The following is a 13432-nucleotide window of genomic DNA, read 5'->3' as shown; positions in this document are numbered from 1 at the left end:
ACAACCTACTGGAGCTGGTGAGGAGAAGATAATTTTTCCAATTTATCTTCCATTTATCTATGATAACAGTTTACTTTAACTAAGCCTAATCCCACCAACAGGATAATGAAACCTGTAAATGACATCATACTGAGTAAAATTGATGCAAGTATAATTAAAGCTGAATGCAAAAATACTACTTCGCACATCGTTCCTAAATTCTCCTAATCTCAGTTTCACATTCACACAGTCTGTCATACAGTTGAAGTGCAGTTATAGATAACATGGTCAACAATCCACTGGAAAGTCCCTGCAGTGGTTTTGGCTGAGTGTGCTTATTTTGATTATGCTGTACACAGTTATGAGTGTAAGAGAAAAATCAAGTTATAAGAAGGAAACTCATCTGATGAAATGCATTAAATGTTTATTTACAGTTAAAAAAAAATAATAAAAACAACTGGTCAAATACAATGGTCTGCAGCAGTTACATAATATTGAAATTATCCCCAGAGAAAAGTGAGTCAGAGTCAGATGCCTTTAAAACCAATACTGTCCATCCAGTCATTTCTACAACCAACACAACATCTGTGACATAAACAAATATCAAGGTTTTTACCACAACCTGGTAGCAGAAGAAATTACATTATAAAAGCAAATGACAGACACGTTGGCCTCACACTGTCCCATCAGACTCCATACCCAGGGCAACCAAAGCTCTTGGATCGTGACGTCATCCTACCAACAAGCCTTCTCCCTGCCTTAGGTAGAGAGTCTATCTTAGCAGAAGGTTTTGGTCCTGGAGGGAGGCCCTGCTTGGGTGACAGAACTGCCTGACGAGCTTCCTGGAGCTCTCTGTGGAGAAGGGAGAGGAAATTAGTGACTGCTTTTAACTGGTGTCAGCATTAAGTTGCTAGGACCAATGTATACATTTTACAGGACAAAGTTATAGAGTTAGTAGGTTATGTGCACCGCCTGTTGGTCGTATTTATGTAACTCAGTCTAAACCGAACCACAGGCCAAAGAACACATGCCCTTTTATGTTTTAGTTGTAGTACTTCACGAGCAATGTGTTAGATATACGAGTTTTTCGATTGGCCTACTTTAAAAAGTATTTCACATTCACTTTAACTCATCACATATAAGTAGGGTCTCTAATTTTTTGATAGATATAACTTTAAACCCCCTAGAGCGAGCTTTAAATTACACATGTACAGCTTCTTAGCCTGAGAACATTAAAGTTCCCTTCCACTTAAAAATGTGTTGTGCTTACTGTTCCTTCCTTTGGATGTTTGAGCTTTACTGTGCAGAAGTAACATTCATTTGCCACAGGGGGATGGTTTCTATGTACTCACCTTAAATCTGACTTTAAGTACCCACAAAAACAATTTGTGACATCAAACAAATTTGGTAGCAATAATGGTCCAGTGTTCAACTTCCAAAAGTGTAATCTGAAAAGTTGAAGCCTCTAGTGCACTTTTACAGAGAGTGACTTTTCAGTGAAGCAGGAGCCATCTAGTGACCACCAGTTAAACTGCTGAATTTTGCAGAATCTATGAAAATGTGCATATTTATAGATTATTAATTTTTCCAATGAGGGAGAAGGAGTAGATGTCATCTTAATTTCTAAATAGGAAATTAAACTAGCTGTTTTGTGAAAGGGGTATTTTTTTATGTCTAGATGGATTAAATTCCTGGCCTGAAGCCCAGAAATGGGGATACATTTTCAATTATCCATCATTATCCCTTCTTACTTTTCAAGCATGGCTGTCCTGAACTTCTCTACATTGAGCTCTCTGCGTAGCTGAGCAGCCAGCCTCCCAGTCCTCCCCTCCCTTAAGACCGCGTGCTTGCAAAGCTCTCTGGCAGATGGCCGCTTCATTGGGTCTGGATCCAGCAACAACTAACACAAAGACAAAGGAATTTTCAACATGCTATCCCAGTGACAATAGTGAACTCAAGTGCTGTTGTTACTCAATAAAAATGCTGTTCATACAGGTGCCAGATTTGAATCAAATCTCTGGGTTAGACATCAGGTTACCTGCAGCAAACCTCTGAGGGGAGATGAGAGCTCCTGTGGCAGCTTGGGAAGCTTCCCCTCTCTAAGGCTGTGCCACTCATCTCCATTTTGAGGCAGAGGAGGAGCCCCAGCTGCCAGCAGCACTGTGAGGCCCAGAGCAAAGAGATCTGCCTTAGGGAGGTGTCTGTAATCCTGCAGAGAGAGATAGATGTTCATTCCCCTTAGAGTACAGTAAGGTGCAACCCATTCAGACCCCAAAGCTACTTTTCTTTTAGTGCTATACACTCATTTTACCTCATGCAGAACCTCACTGGCCAGAAAACGGCTGTCCCCTTCCTCAACTTGGGGACTGTTTGTTGATGTCACATGGCCCAGATCCCCTGCAGAAAAACAATAAGAATGAGAATTAGCTGCAAACAAACATTTTGTATAATTATATTCATCAAACAAACATCAGCAATACCAATTTTGTATATGACTCCTGCTGAAGTGCTGTTGTCTTCCTCCTCGCTTTCCCCCTCGCCTGCTGCACTTGTGCTGGAACGCTGACAAATGAATATATTACCTATAGACAGTTCAAACAAGGCACATTTTAGGCACAGGTGACTTTTTTTAGATTCAGTATTGAACGTGTGAAAGACACAAACTGCTTAATGAGACATACTTGGTTTGATGTCCAGGTGTACGAGGCCTAAGCTGTGGATGTATTTTAGACCCATAGACACTTGCAATAGCAGATCTTTCAGCTCGGCCTCTGAAAACAGCTCACCCTGCACCTCCTTCTTCATGATGGTGTCGTTGACACTCCCACCTGACACACACAATGACCATATCAAAACCACACAATTGAATCTTTTACCTCAAGTGCCTTGCTTTTCATGTTAATGTAAAAACGTACCATCACAGTATTCATTCTGAATAATCATGTGATTGTCTTCTGCCCAGGCTGAATAATAGCGAACAACATGTGGATGGTGCCCAAGAACAGCATGCGCATACACCTCCTTTAGAGCCAGCTGCCTGAGAGGACATGAGATATTGTTAGTGATAGAGCTGATTCACTTCATGTGCTAAATTAAAGAAGCGGATTGATCTGTTCAATTGAAAGTGTGCCTATGACTTGGCAGAGAGCACCGTACTGCTGACTCACTCATTGGCAGAGCCTGCGAGGGGTCGGCGAGAACGCTTTATGGCGTACAAGCAACCGTCCAGCCTCTTCACACACTTGTAAACTGCCCCAAACTCGCCCACGCCAATGCGCTCCAGCTCCAGGAACTCACTCTCATACCGCGACAGCATTAAGGTTTGGACAGCTCGCCTCTGCCAGATAAACAGACGGAGGGCCTTGTGGTAAAACCAAAGAATTTCTAAAAGAAGGAACACACGTCAGAGACACAGCTCAGCCTCCAGTTTGACTACAGCCAGCAGAAACACGTTTTTTCTTTCATGTGTCACCAAATATGGTAGTACTTCCACGAGGAAAGCATTTTGTGTGGTTTCTGACAGCTCTTCTTTTTTCGTCGGAGATTCCATCGAGAAATCCCAGACGTAGGACTGACAGGGTGTAATTTTTCTCCCCCAAAAAAGCTGAGGAGGCAGCCAGAGATGACAAAGCCTCATGATCAAATCATATCAAATGCATCTGAGAGGAGGATTATTCACTAGAAAGGACAGATAAAAATAGTTGTACCTTTGGTGGGAGGAAGGCTTCATCATCCTCCTCTGATGACGTTAAGCTGTGCTTCAACCTGAAAGATGAAAAGGGCTTTCAGACCTTTCTATATTGTGAACAAAAGTGCGTTAGTAAAGGGATTAAAAACTCAAACCTATGTGTATGAGCAGTAAAAACAGAAAGATGAAGAACATGAAATACTCCAATACCCCACCACATGTCAGCCTCAGTGCAGTGTGCGGGGAAGTGTGTTAAAAAAAAACAACCTCCAATTTGGTATCAATCATAATACATATGAATAAAAATATAGACGAAACACAGATGTTTGTGTCTACAATACCACATCAAAGCAGTAGTTTACCTTTGCCGATAATCATCATCTTCATCGCTTCTATAAATGTTCCTCCTCAGCTGCTCGCTGTTGGTGCGCACCGTGTCAGGGGTGAAAGGATTCACATTGACCGAGGGTGCCTGGGTGAGGTTTGCAGCAGCTGAGGCAAAACGAAGGGTCCTTTGATGCCGACTGATCTTAGTGCTAGAACAAGGCTGGGATGACTTAGATAGCAGACTCTAGAGAGGGTACAAAAAAAGAGAAATAAAAATGAATTGCCCTGAAGTTGAACTGGTTTGACATTTGAAAACTCACTTTGAGAAATCTTCCAAGACCACAGGGACATACGATGCTGAATTATTCCCCACCTTGGGTGTGCTGGGAGAGTCACAGAGCCTCAGCTTACTCCAGGAGGCATAAGGTATGGGGCTGGTGCACTGTAAAGTGTAAGACAAAGTATTGCTTCTACTGCGATGGCGTTGCACCCTGGGTGTCCTGCATACAGAGCTGGGACTCCTGACCATGGAGGCGCTGTCATCTGAGCTGTTGTCACTACTGCTTCCTTCTTCTCCACAGCTAGAGAAGTCCAGCTGCTGGTTGATCTCGTCAAACAACCTTGCCATACTTGGGGCCTGAGTTTTGACAAAGATGCTTATTCGTGGATTTGACTGCCTTTGGAAGAAAAAATTTAAAATTTGGAATGGTAGAGATGATTTTTAAACCTGCAAGTGTATAGAGATAACAGGAAGAGCTCTTTCTCAATCTCTACACATATAAATCTACATACATAGAGTGAAACCAGTATGATACAAGGTCACAACAAACTAATTAATGACTCACATTTTATGAATATATTGTGAATAAGTCAATATTACTAATTGTCTTATTTGTTGATTTATCTTTTTACACTAAAGTCAAGATTCAGGCTTATTTGCAAGCTCAATAGATGCCTCAAACAGTGATCATCAGCTTGTGATTTAACTCTGAGTAATAATGTATGTTTATCATATATACTTACAAGCAAGTCGCCTTCTCTACAACCACCACGCTTGAATTTCGCGCAACATATGTAAATAACTTCCTGTTTAAAATGACGCTACCAGGTTAACACACCTAACTCTGTGATTGGCTGAATCGCTCATAAACCGCACACCTGACTTTAAGGGGGTTGTTAATTGCAAGAATAACTTAATGCATACAATATATATATATATATATATATATATATATATATATATATATATATATATATATATATATATATATCTTTAAAATGAAAATATGACAATTTATTTATGCTGTGAGTATGGATGATGTGTGATTATAATAAGACAGTTAAAATGACATTTAGATAAAAATCAAATAAAGCACCATAACTGATCATGAACTAGACTGAAGTTCAACAGCCACTGTGGATGAACCTCTTTGTGAATGTTATAAAGACTATATTATTATGGGCAAAGTAAGTAGCTCATAACTCAAATTAGGTCACCGCATGAAATAGTAATGCAGACACGTGGGCGGAAGTCAGGACGTCATCAAAACAGTGAGGCAGGAGAGGAGCGGGCTAGCCCGTCAGTGGATGTGACACGCTTACAAATAGATAGAAAACAACCCAGAGAGACAGGAAACCATGAACCGGACACAGGAGCGTGTTTAGCCTGCTCGATTCATCTTGGAATTCCGACTGTTGTGTTATTTTTCTCCCTTTCTGAGTCCTCGGAGGCAGCAGCACCATGGTGGAGAAGTCGGACCGAGCCCCGCTGCTGGACTGGGAGGAGATCCCACCGTCCGATCCGAACCAGGCGGCCCCACCACAGCGGGAGGGAGACCCACCGGCGGAGAAAAGTTCGCAGCCAGTCGGGCGGACACCGACAGTCACTGCGGCTGGTACTGGGTGGAGCAGCAGCAGCAACGGCGGCAACACCACCGCCCCCCCCACCACCACCATCACCTGCAGCCCGACAGGGAGCCTAACAGCTGTTGTTGCCAGCGGGGACGGAAGCCCGGGCCGCCCGCGTTCAGAGCACTGTGGGCACGGGTGTTACCGACCGGAGCCTCTCGGTACAGATCGGAATGTTCTCTTTCCCGGCCTCTCGGTGAGAGATCAATGGGAGGAAAAAGACCAGATCGTGGCTGTGTTTGTGGTTACATTTGATACAAGATCAGGTATGCAAAGCTGATATCAACAGCTTCTGATCTTTTATCTCTATGTTGAAAATTGTGGATTGACTGGATAACCAATTTCGTGAAATGATTTGTGATATCTCATTATTTTGTCTGCCTACGTGCTTTAGTACACACCAGTTGAGTCTTAACACTGGAGGATGTTGCCCATTCAAACAATTCACATGTTGAGACAATACTAAAATTAGGATTAGAAGGATCAATTTGTAGAAATAAGCTTTCCAGTTTTTGCAAGCCAACCATAAATCTAAATTTCAAACATACTTTGAGATTGAAGCCAACGCTGCTGTTAAAAGGAAAATTCATTGGCATCACTGTAGTTAAAAAGAAAGAATATCTCCAATCAATAATTTGTCACAGACACAACAGAACTAAAGCCCAGGATGTTTTTTATTCAGCTTCATATATAAAGAGTATGTCACTTCCAGTAAGTTACAGTAGCTGAGTCAGTGCTTTCCCTCCGTCCCTGACCTCTTGCTATTTGAAGGCTGACATGCAGAATTAGAGGAAGTGGCCAGGATGAAAGTAATGACAGTAGGCACAACAGTATGGGAAGTGAATTCATGATGTATTTTGGTGTGTGTGTGTGTGTGTGTGTGTGTGTGTGTGTGTGTGTGTGAACGGCAGGGAACATGGTAGAGTGGTGCTTGCCTCATGACATCAATCTGGATGGAGTTGAATTCAAGTCAATGGCCAGCGGCTCCCATCGGATCACCAACGACTTCATGTTCGTACCTCAATCACACACACCCCACCCTCTTTTTTTTTTTAGAGGATCTGTTAAAGCTCTGTCAGAAATCTATCACTCTGTGTTTACTCCTGGTATTTGTTTTGCCTCTGGGTAGATATTTCCGTAAAGGCTGTTACTTTGGGCTGGCCTGTTTCGCTAACATGCCTGTGGAGAGCGAGCTGGAGCGAGGAGCCAGGATGAAGTCCGTGGGTATCCTGTCTCCCTCCTACACTCTGCTTTATCGCTACATGCACTTCCTGGAGAACCAAGTCAGGTAAGTCATTCTGTGTGTTGGAGCAGAATCAAATATCACAGTATTATAGGGATGACAATGGGATGTTTAATAAATAATCATCAGTAATGTGGACATAATGACTAAGTGGGTAAAGTAAATGTAGCGTTTAAAACCAAGAAAAGACAAATTATGCTATGTCACAATGTTAGGATATCCAAAATCTAAGTCAATATCTAACCTCATATCATGATATCAATATATTGCCCATCCCTACTGTGTTGTGCATTAATAGTCAGTGTGTGTGGGTGCCTTTCAGTCTTCTGTTTATTCTCAGTTTGTCATCTTTGCGTCACCCTATTTGTATTCTGTTATACCTTATTTACTTCTCACCCATCCGTGTTCACAGGTTGTTGTTTTTTTCTGAATCTCTCCTATCCTTGCGTCTTTATTGAAAATGTTCTCATCTATTAAACATGAACCCAGAGTCCCAGTTACAGCTACAGTCACAAGAGCCCATTTACATGCAGGTTTTTTTTTTTTTTTCCTTCTGTGAAGTCTAAGCATGGATGTGGAGGCGACCTTGACAGCCTTCTCTTCTCATCTGCTCTTCTGCTTCAGTCCCCTCACGAAAGCTTATCTCCTCATTGACTATGTATAAATATATGACACAGCCACTGTCGCAGGCTACAAATGTAGGCGGCTCAGGTTACTGCCAGATACAAGTGGAGCTGAATTAATCTGAATGGAGTGTGGTAATCTTGGCTACCGTTTCTGTGTGGTTACTGTGGTTTTACAGTCGCTCTGCAGTAGCAAGCACATGTGTCGAACTGAAGTATGACAAATATGATTGAAGTAAAGTGGTTAAATAAGCAATGGTTACTAACCGTACAACACGGTACAATCATGCATTATGTAGTGTAGGACATAAATAGTGTATGATATTGTTTTTTGGAATCTATGCAGATTTCCTTATACAATGTGTAAGAAATACAGAGAGTGTGAGATACTATACTGACTGTCTTTTGCAAATCTGCAAAGACATGGATGACTCACACCTGACCAAAGTTTGCTCTTTTTCTTCCTGTTGTTGCTTTTTAGACACCAGTTGCAGTGCCCGGGCCAGTATTCTCCACTGGAGGCTTTCTATGAGGATAAGAAAGCAGTCCTCCCCCCTACAGGAAATGGCCTCGTCACCGCTTGCCCGACCTGGAGTGTTACCACAATCAACCGCTGTATGCACCCAGAAATGAAGGTCTGAAAGCAGAAGAGCATACTTATATTTTTGGTGATTTTTTTCCAGTCTTTTTGTGCCATAAAAATAATAAAAAAATAAACATTATTCCCTGCAGATCACCCACCCAGCTGGCTGCATGTCCCAGTTCATCCAGTTTTTCGGCGAGCAGATCATGGTGCTGTGGAAATTTGCGTTGCTTAGGAAACGTATCCTCATCTTCTCCCCTCCACCTGTAGGCGTGGTCTGCTACAGGGGTGAGAAAGCCTAAACCTACATGTTTACATGCACACTAGCAACTTCTTCATTGCTTCTACTGTGGTTGGCTAATGTATTGCATTGCATCTGTAATGTGGTGGTTGTAACACGCACTCTGTCTTCATTTCTCTTTGTCACAAACAGTTCAGGATGTAACAAATGTTTCAACTAAAGTGTGATCTTCTTTATCTTTTATTATCAGAGGTTTTTAATCTAACATGTTCTTTTTTTTTCTTTTGAATGTGTTTATTGAGTTTTTCAATTTTCTCATCATGATACAAACAGATCAAACATGTAACCCCCCCCCCCCCCCCACACACACACACACACACACACACACACACATCCCCAGAGCAGAGAATAATCTAACATGTTCTCACACTCCCTCAGTGTACTGCTGTTGTAGCCTGGCCAACGTCTCCTTACCTGGAATTGGAGTTACTGTGCCTGAATTACGGCCTTTCTTCTACATCAACATAGCCGACATCCCAGCCCTGGAAACAGAGCTGTCATACGTAGCCTGTGAGTGCAGCTTTACCGTTGATGATTAAACCACCACACTTTGGAATCTATGAAAATGATTTCCTGTATGTGAACATGTCTGCATGTGTTTTAAGGCACCACAGAGAAGATTTTTGAGGAAAAGAAGGGGCTGTACGACGTCTACATTGACAACCAGAATGTGAAAACGCACAGGAGCCATTTGCAGCCGCTGCTGCGACTGAATGCAGCAGATAAGGAGAAGTACAGGAAGCTGAGTGAACAGAGGTACAGTATGCTGAACACTGCAATATATTCCTCAGAGAGCATGTTCATTGTAAAATGGATCCATAGAATTTGTTCATTTTGGGAAATCTTATAAAAAATCAAATTCCAGTCTGTTTAAGCTAGCATGGAAATACTATAGAATGAAATGAATGAATTCTGTTATTAAAGAAAATATGCTGCAAAATTAACATGGCTGATAATTACTGGTCAGTGATTTTGTTGTATTTCAAGGAAAATCATTATGTTTTGCCACCTAAATCAGAAATCTGAGCATCTTCTTTTGACAGATTTCATACTGATACATGATGATTCATTTCCAGGCAAATGTTGCTGTACTCTCAGGAAGTGGATGGAGACTGCACATCAAACGAAGAGGATCTTTTCATTCTGTGAGTCCTTGATCAGTGTTTTCAAAGCCACTAGAATGCAGTCATAAGTTGGTGCTATTTGAATGTTTATATTGATGCACTTGTTTTCATCCCTCCTCCAGATTCTTCATGGAGCTGAATAACCGCATCTTCCAGACGCTGTCAGAGGTAGCAGGGAGCCATGATCCCACCCTCACCGCTGAGCACGTGAGGGCCATGGGGCTGGATCCCCAGGGCGATCACTCCTTCCTGCTCGACCTGCTGGAGGTGTACGGTCTTGACATCACGCTGGTCATTGACAACCTCTGCTGCTCCTGAGCCCCCCTCCACCTCGGAAGCTTGGGAATGCCACTGGATATCTGTGCCTTCAAGGCCCACACACACACACCAAAACACTAAAGACACTGCCTTCACCCTGGGACTTCATCTGTCGCCCGCTGTCCCCTTTTGGGTGTTTGTTTTTCTTATGTGTGTGTTTCATCTGACCTATGGAGACTGTTTCCAGCTAGTGTGGGTGATAAGGACTGGCCCACAGTGGTTGATAAACACCTGGCAGACCATGCTCCTTGGCACCTCCGTGCTCTTACAGCCATCTCATGTTCCTCAGTGCTGTTTTTCAGTCAGAAATATTGTTTTCCTGTGTGTGCTCGTCTCACTTTGTTTCCGGCTCAAGTGGCCAGGCTGTCCGCACTGAATGAAAATCTAGAAGTCTTCATCAGGTTAGGTCTGGTTCTTCACTGCACTCATCACAACTTCTGAATAGTGTCATATTATTTGTGGAAAGGTTTTACTGCTGGAAGAAAATTGTGCCCTTAAAATACTTTAATTGAGAACTCTGGCCTTTATAATGTGCAAATTGAGCAGACTAACTCCTGCTATGATATCACACTTGGATATTTCTCTTTTTTTTTGGTAAAGCCATTTTTGGCATTAGTGAAAATGAAATGCTTTTTAACCACTGTGTTTCTCTTTCAAAAAGGAAGCAATAGGTGTTAGTGTGTGTTATTTGAAATGATCGTCCTTTTTCGTGTACTTTTGATCTCACAGTCAAATGTGGTTGTTTTTTTTCGAGTTTTTGACTATTTTGTTCGCAAACTGAAAGTGAGAGGTGAGGCGAAAGTGAAACATGTTTGTTAATGAGTGCGATAACCTCTTTTTATAATGGGAATTGTTAATGATTATGAAGCTGAATAAGCTGTTATAACTACTTTGATCACTTTGATGCACCTTCAACACGAGGTAGAGCACTGTTTGATAAGGTTTCTGGGTTTGATTCACAGTCAATGTGCAAGGGAAGGGGGACGTTCTGGAAACTTCTATCTTATCTTCATTTTTCGGAACTGGCGGAGGAATTCTATGGACTAATTTACCATGAATGCTGCACCATGTCCACCACTGGACTAGTTCCTGATGCACACAGTGATCATGCATAACTGTAATTTTTTTTTTTATGATATGTTGTTTATGTCTGAGCCAGCAAGTGGTTTTGGAGCGGAGGAGTTTTCTGTGCGTGTGTTGTTGTGATACTGTGGACAGGCTTTCATTGTTTTTTAATACTTACGTATACCAGAGGCTGGGTCATCAGTGAAAGCAAATATATGGACTGTGATCCTGTTGAATGAAGAGTCCTTGATGGAGCCGTTTGTAGTTTACTTGTTGATCAGCTTCAAAGGGATCCTCTCCGCTTGTCTGCGTCCGTCACAAAGATCCCTTTGTGTTTTTGGAGATCTGGTGATGTCACGACGAGAGCTGAGCAGAAGCTTTAACTCCACCTTAATTGGCAGATTCACAGAAAGGCCCCCTTCTGTTCCGACTGAGGGTTTCTCTCAGTCCTTTTCATCACAGCCCCATTCAGTGAATCCAGCTCTAGAGACAGGCCAACTGTGTCTTTTGAATACTGCTGGCAGACGGGTTTAGTTAATCCATCACGTTGCCAATTTGACTGATCATTTGTTCCATGTTGGAACACCTAAGACTGAGGCTTGCCACGTATAAAATTGGAGTTGTAGTTCTCAACCTTCTCAGAAAGCCCCTGGTGCAATCTTGTAATGTACAAGACTGTGAATCTAAACACCAAGTCATCTTTTTTTATTAAAACTTATTTAAAAGCTTATTTAATTAACAGGCCTTCAAATATTCTTGATTGTCACATTCCAAAAATGATCTTTCGAGGGCTGATCTCCAGGTTGAGAACTGCTGATTTACAGCGTGGTCTTGTAGCCTGTACTGTACCTTGATTTGACCCCCAAGATGTTTTCTTTGTGGGTTTGAAAATGGGAAAAAAAGTATGTATTGTATTTGAAAGTGAAGGACAGCTAAGCTTTATTGTTTAAATGGGGCCTTAAGGAAATGTGACATGTTCTCAAACCTTAATACAGCAAACTCACTTCTGTATTTACATCAAGTGTATTTGCTGAAAGATTAAGTACGTTTGTCCTTAGCACTGCTAAATAACCTTAACGTCTCCAGTGGAAACTGTTGACTCTGACTGGTCTATTCACTTGTCAGCAAACGCATTCTTTTGCCTCTGACATTGTTTGCTTTACAGGTGTATGTAAATCATAAAAGGGAATGTACACAACACACACACCACTGTATAAAAATGCCTTCTTTGTGGAGTCCTTCACAGATGTGTACCAGCATTCGCTAAATGAACCATTTGTACAGCGTGTCACTCTACTGAATGTCAAAGACAGCAAAAGTATTGCACACAATGCAGCCTCACATCCAAGTAGTGTAACTGTTTTCTTCTTGATTGTAATGTAAGTCAAAAGTATTCACACAATAACCAATAAGTCTTCACCTTTACTAATGTGAAACACTGTAAGAGATGTCAGTAATGTACACATAAACTCAATAGCATGAGCAACTGTTAATTCCACTGTACTGCCATTGTGAAACAATAAAACATTGATTCAGTTTAAGTGCTTATCTAATCCTGTTTCTTCTCCTGCTTAACTATTTTATACTTTTTTATTTATCTACCTGAACTGCTCTCTTCCCTTACAGTAAGGATTCTGTTTCTCACTTTGACAATAAGGTTGATGATGTTTTAATAGACTTCATCCTGCTTCCTGTCACACCATGTCCTCTGTGTCTCCTTCCTGCCCTGTTGACTCATAATCACGTTCCTTCTTTTCTCTCATTCTGGTAGGACCTGTAATTTAGATTTACGTCCCAACCCCTGAAGCATGTCTGTCTGACCATGAGGCAGAGTAACTCTATTCTTCAAAATACTCTCATTTACTACAGTTATACATCAGTGTATTGGTATCAGTTGATACCAGCTTATGGCAGATATATTAGTATTGGTGTAAATATAGGCCGACAAGTAATAAGAATCTGAAGTGTGGAAATGCAAAACTAGGTTTCATGTAATCCAGGAGCAGTGTCACTTTTACATAGTTTGTCCACTAGAGAGCGCTGATAAGATGACTTTTACAGTATAAAAGGTTCCACTTACTATCTTGGTCATAATTAAAAAAAAAATCAAATCCATATCAAGTCTATTTATATTACATTTACAAAAAAAACAAAACAACCCAAAACCCATCATTGTCACATAAACTCCCAAAAACAAATGTTGGTATGGACCACATTAATCTAGCATCTTTGAACTCCCTACAAAGGATCACAAGATACATTTGGGTTTATTT

At 41.5% G+C, this 13432-nt stretch overlaps 2 protein-coding genes across 2 annotated transcripts; one reads left to right on the top strand and one right to left on the bottom strand.

The window, feature by feature from the left end:
* Positions 1-391: 391 nt before the first annotated feature.
* On the bottom strand, positions 392-4639 carry wee2 (WEE2 oocyte meiosis inhibiting kinase). The gene is made up of 11 exons (XM_053319245.1): positions 4368-4639; positions 4030-4238; positions 3687-3744; positions 3147-3316; positions 2895-3016; positions 2661-2807; positions 2460-2561; positions 2291-2376; positions 2018-2188; positions 1731-1879; positions 392-831 (listed from the first exon to the last, which is right to left on the bottom strand). Exons 1-11 carry the CDS (start codon positions 4620-4622, stop codon positions 666-668), a joined length of 1635 nt encoding a protein of 544 aa, XP_053175220.1. The 5' UTR covers positions 4623-4639; the 3' UTR covers positions 392-665.
* Positions 4640-5450: 811 nt separating this feature from the next.
* Positions 5451-12700, top strand: dennd11 (DENN domain containing 11). The gene is made up of 9 exons (XM_053318852.1): positions 5451-6168; positions 6814-6913; positions 7032-7190; positions 8250-8403; positions 8501-8639; positions 9031-9162; positions 9258-9408; positions 9729-9797; positions 9899-12700. Exons 1-9 carry the CDS (start codon positions 5736-5738, stop codon positions 10092-10094), a joined length of 1533 nt encoding a protein of 510 aa, XP_053174827.1. The 5' UTR covers positions 5451-5735; the 3' UTR covers positions 10095-12700.
* The last annotated feature ends 732 nt before the right edge of the window (positions 12701-13432 follow it).

Source organism: Scomber japonicus, chromosome 5, assembly GCF_027409825.1.
Source record: "Scomber japonicus isolate fScoJap1 chromosome 5, fScoJap1.pri, whole genome shotgun sequence".
In the NCBI taxonomy this organism is placed as follows: domain Eukaryota; kingdom Metazoa; phylum Chordata; class Actinopteri; order Scombriformes; family Scombridae; genus Scomber; species Scomber japonicus.
Note: the sequence above shows the minus strand (reverse complement) of the source record. Positions and strands in the feature narration are given on the sequence as shown.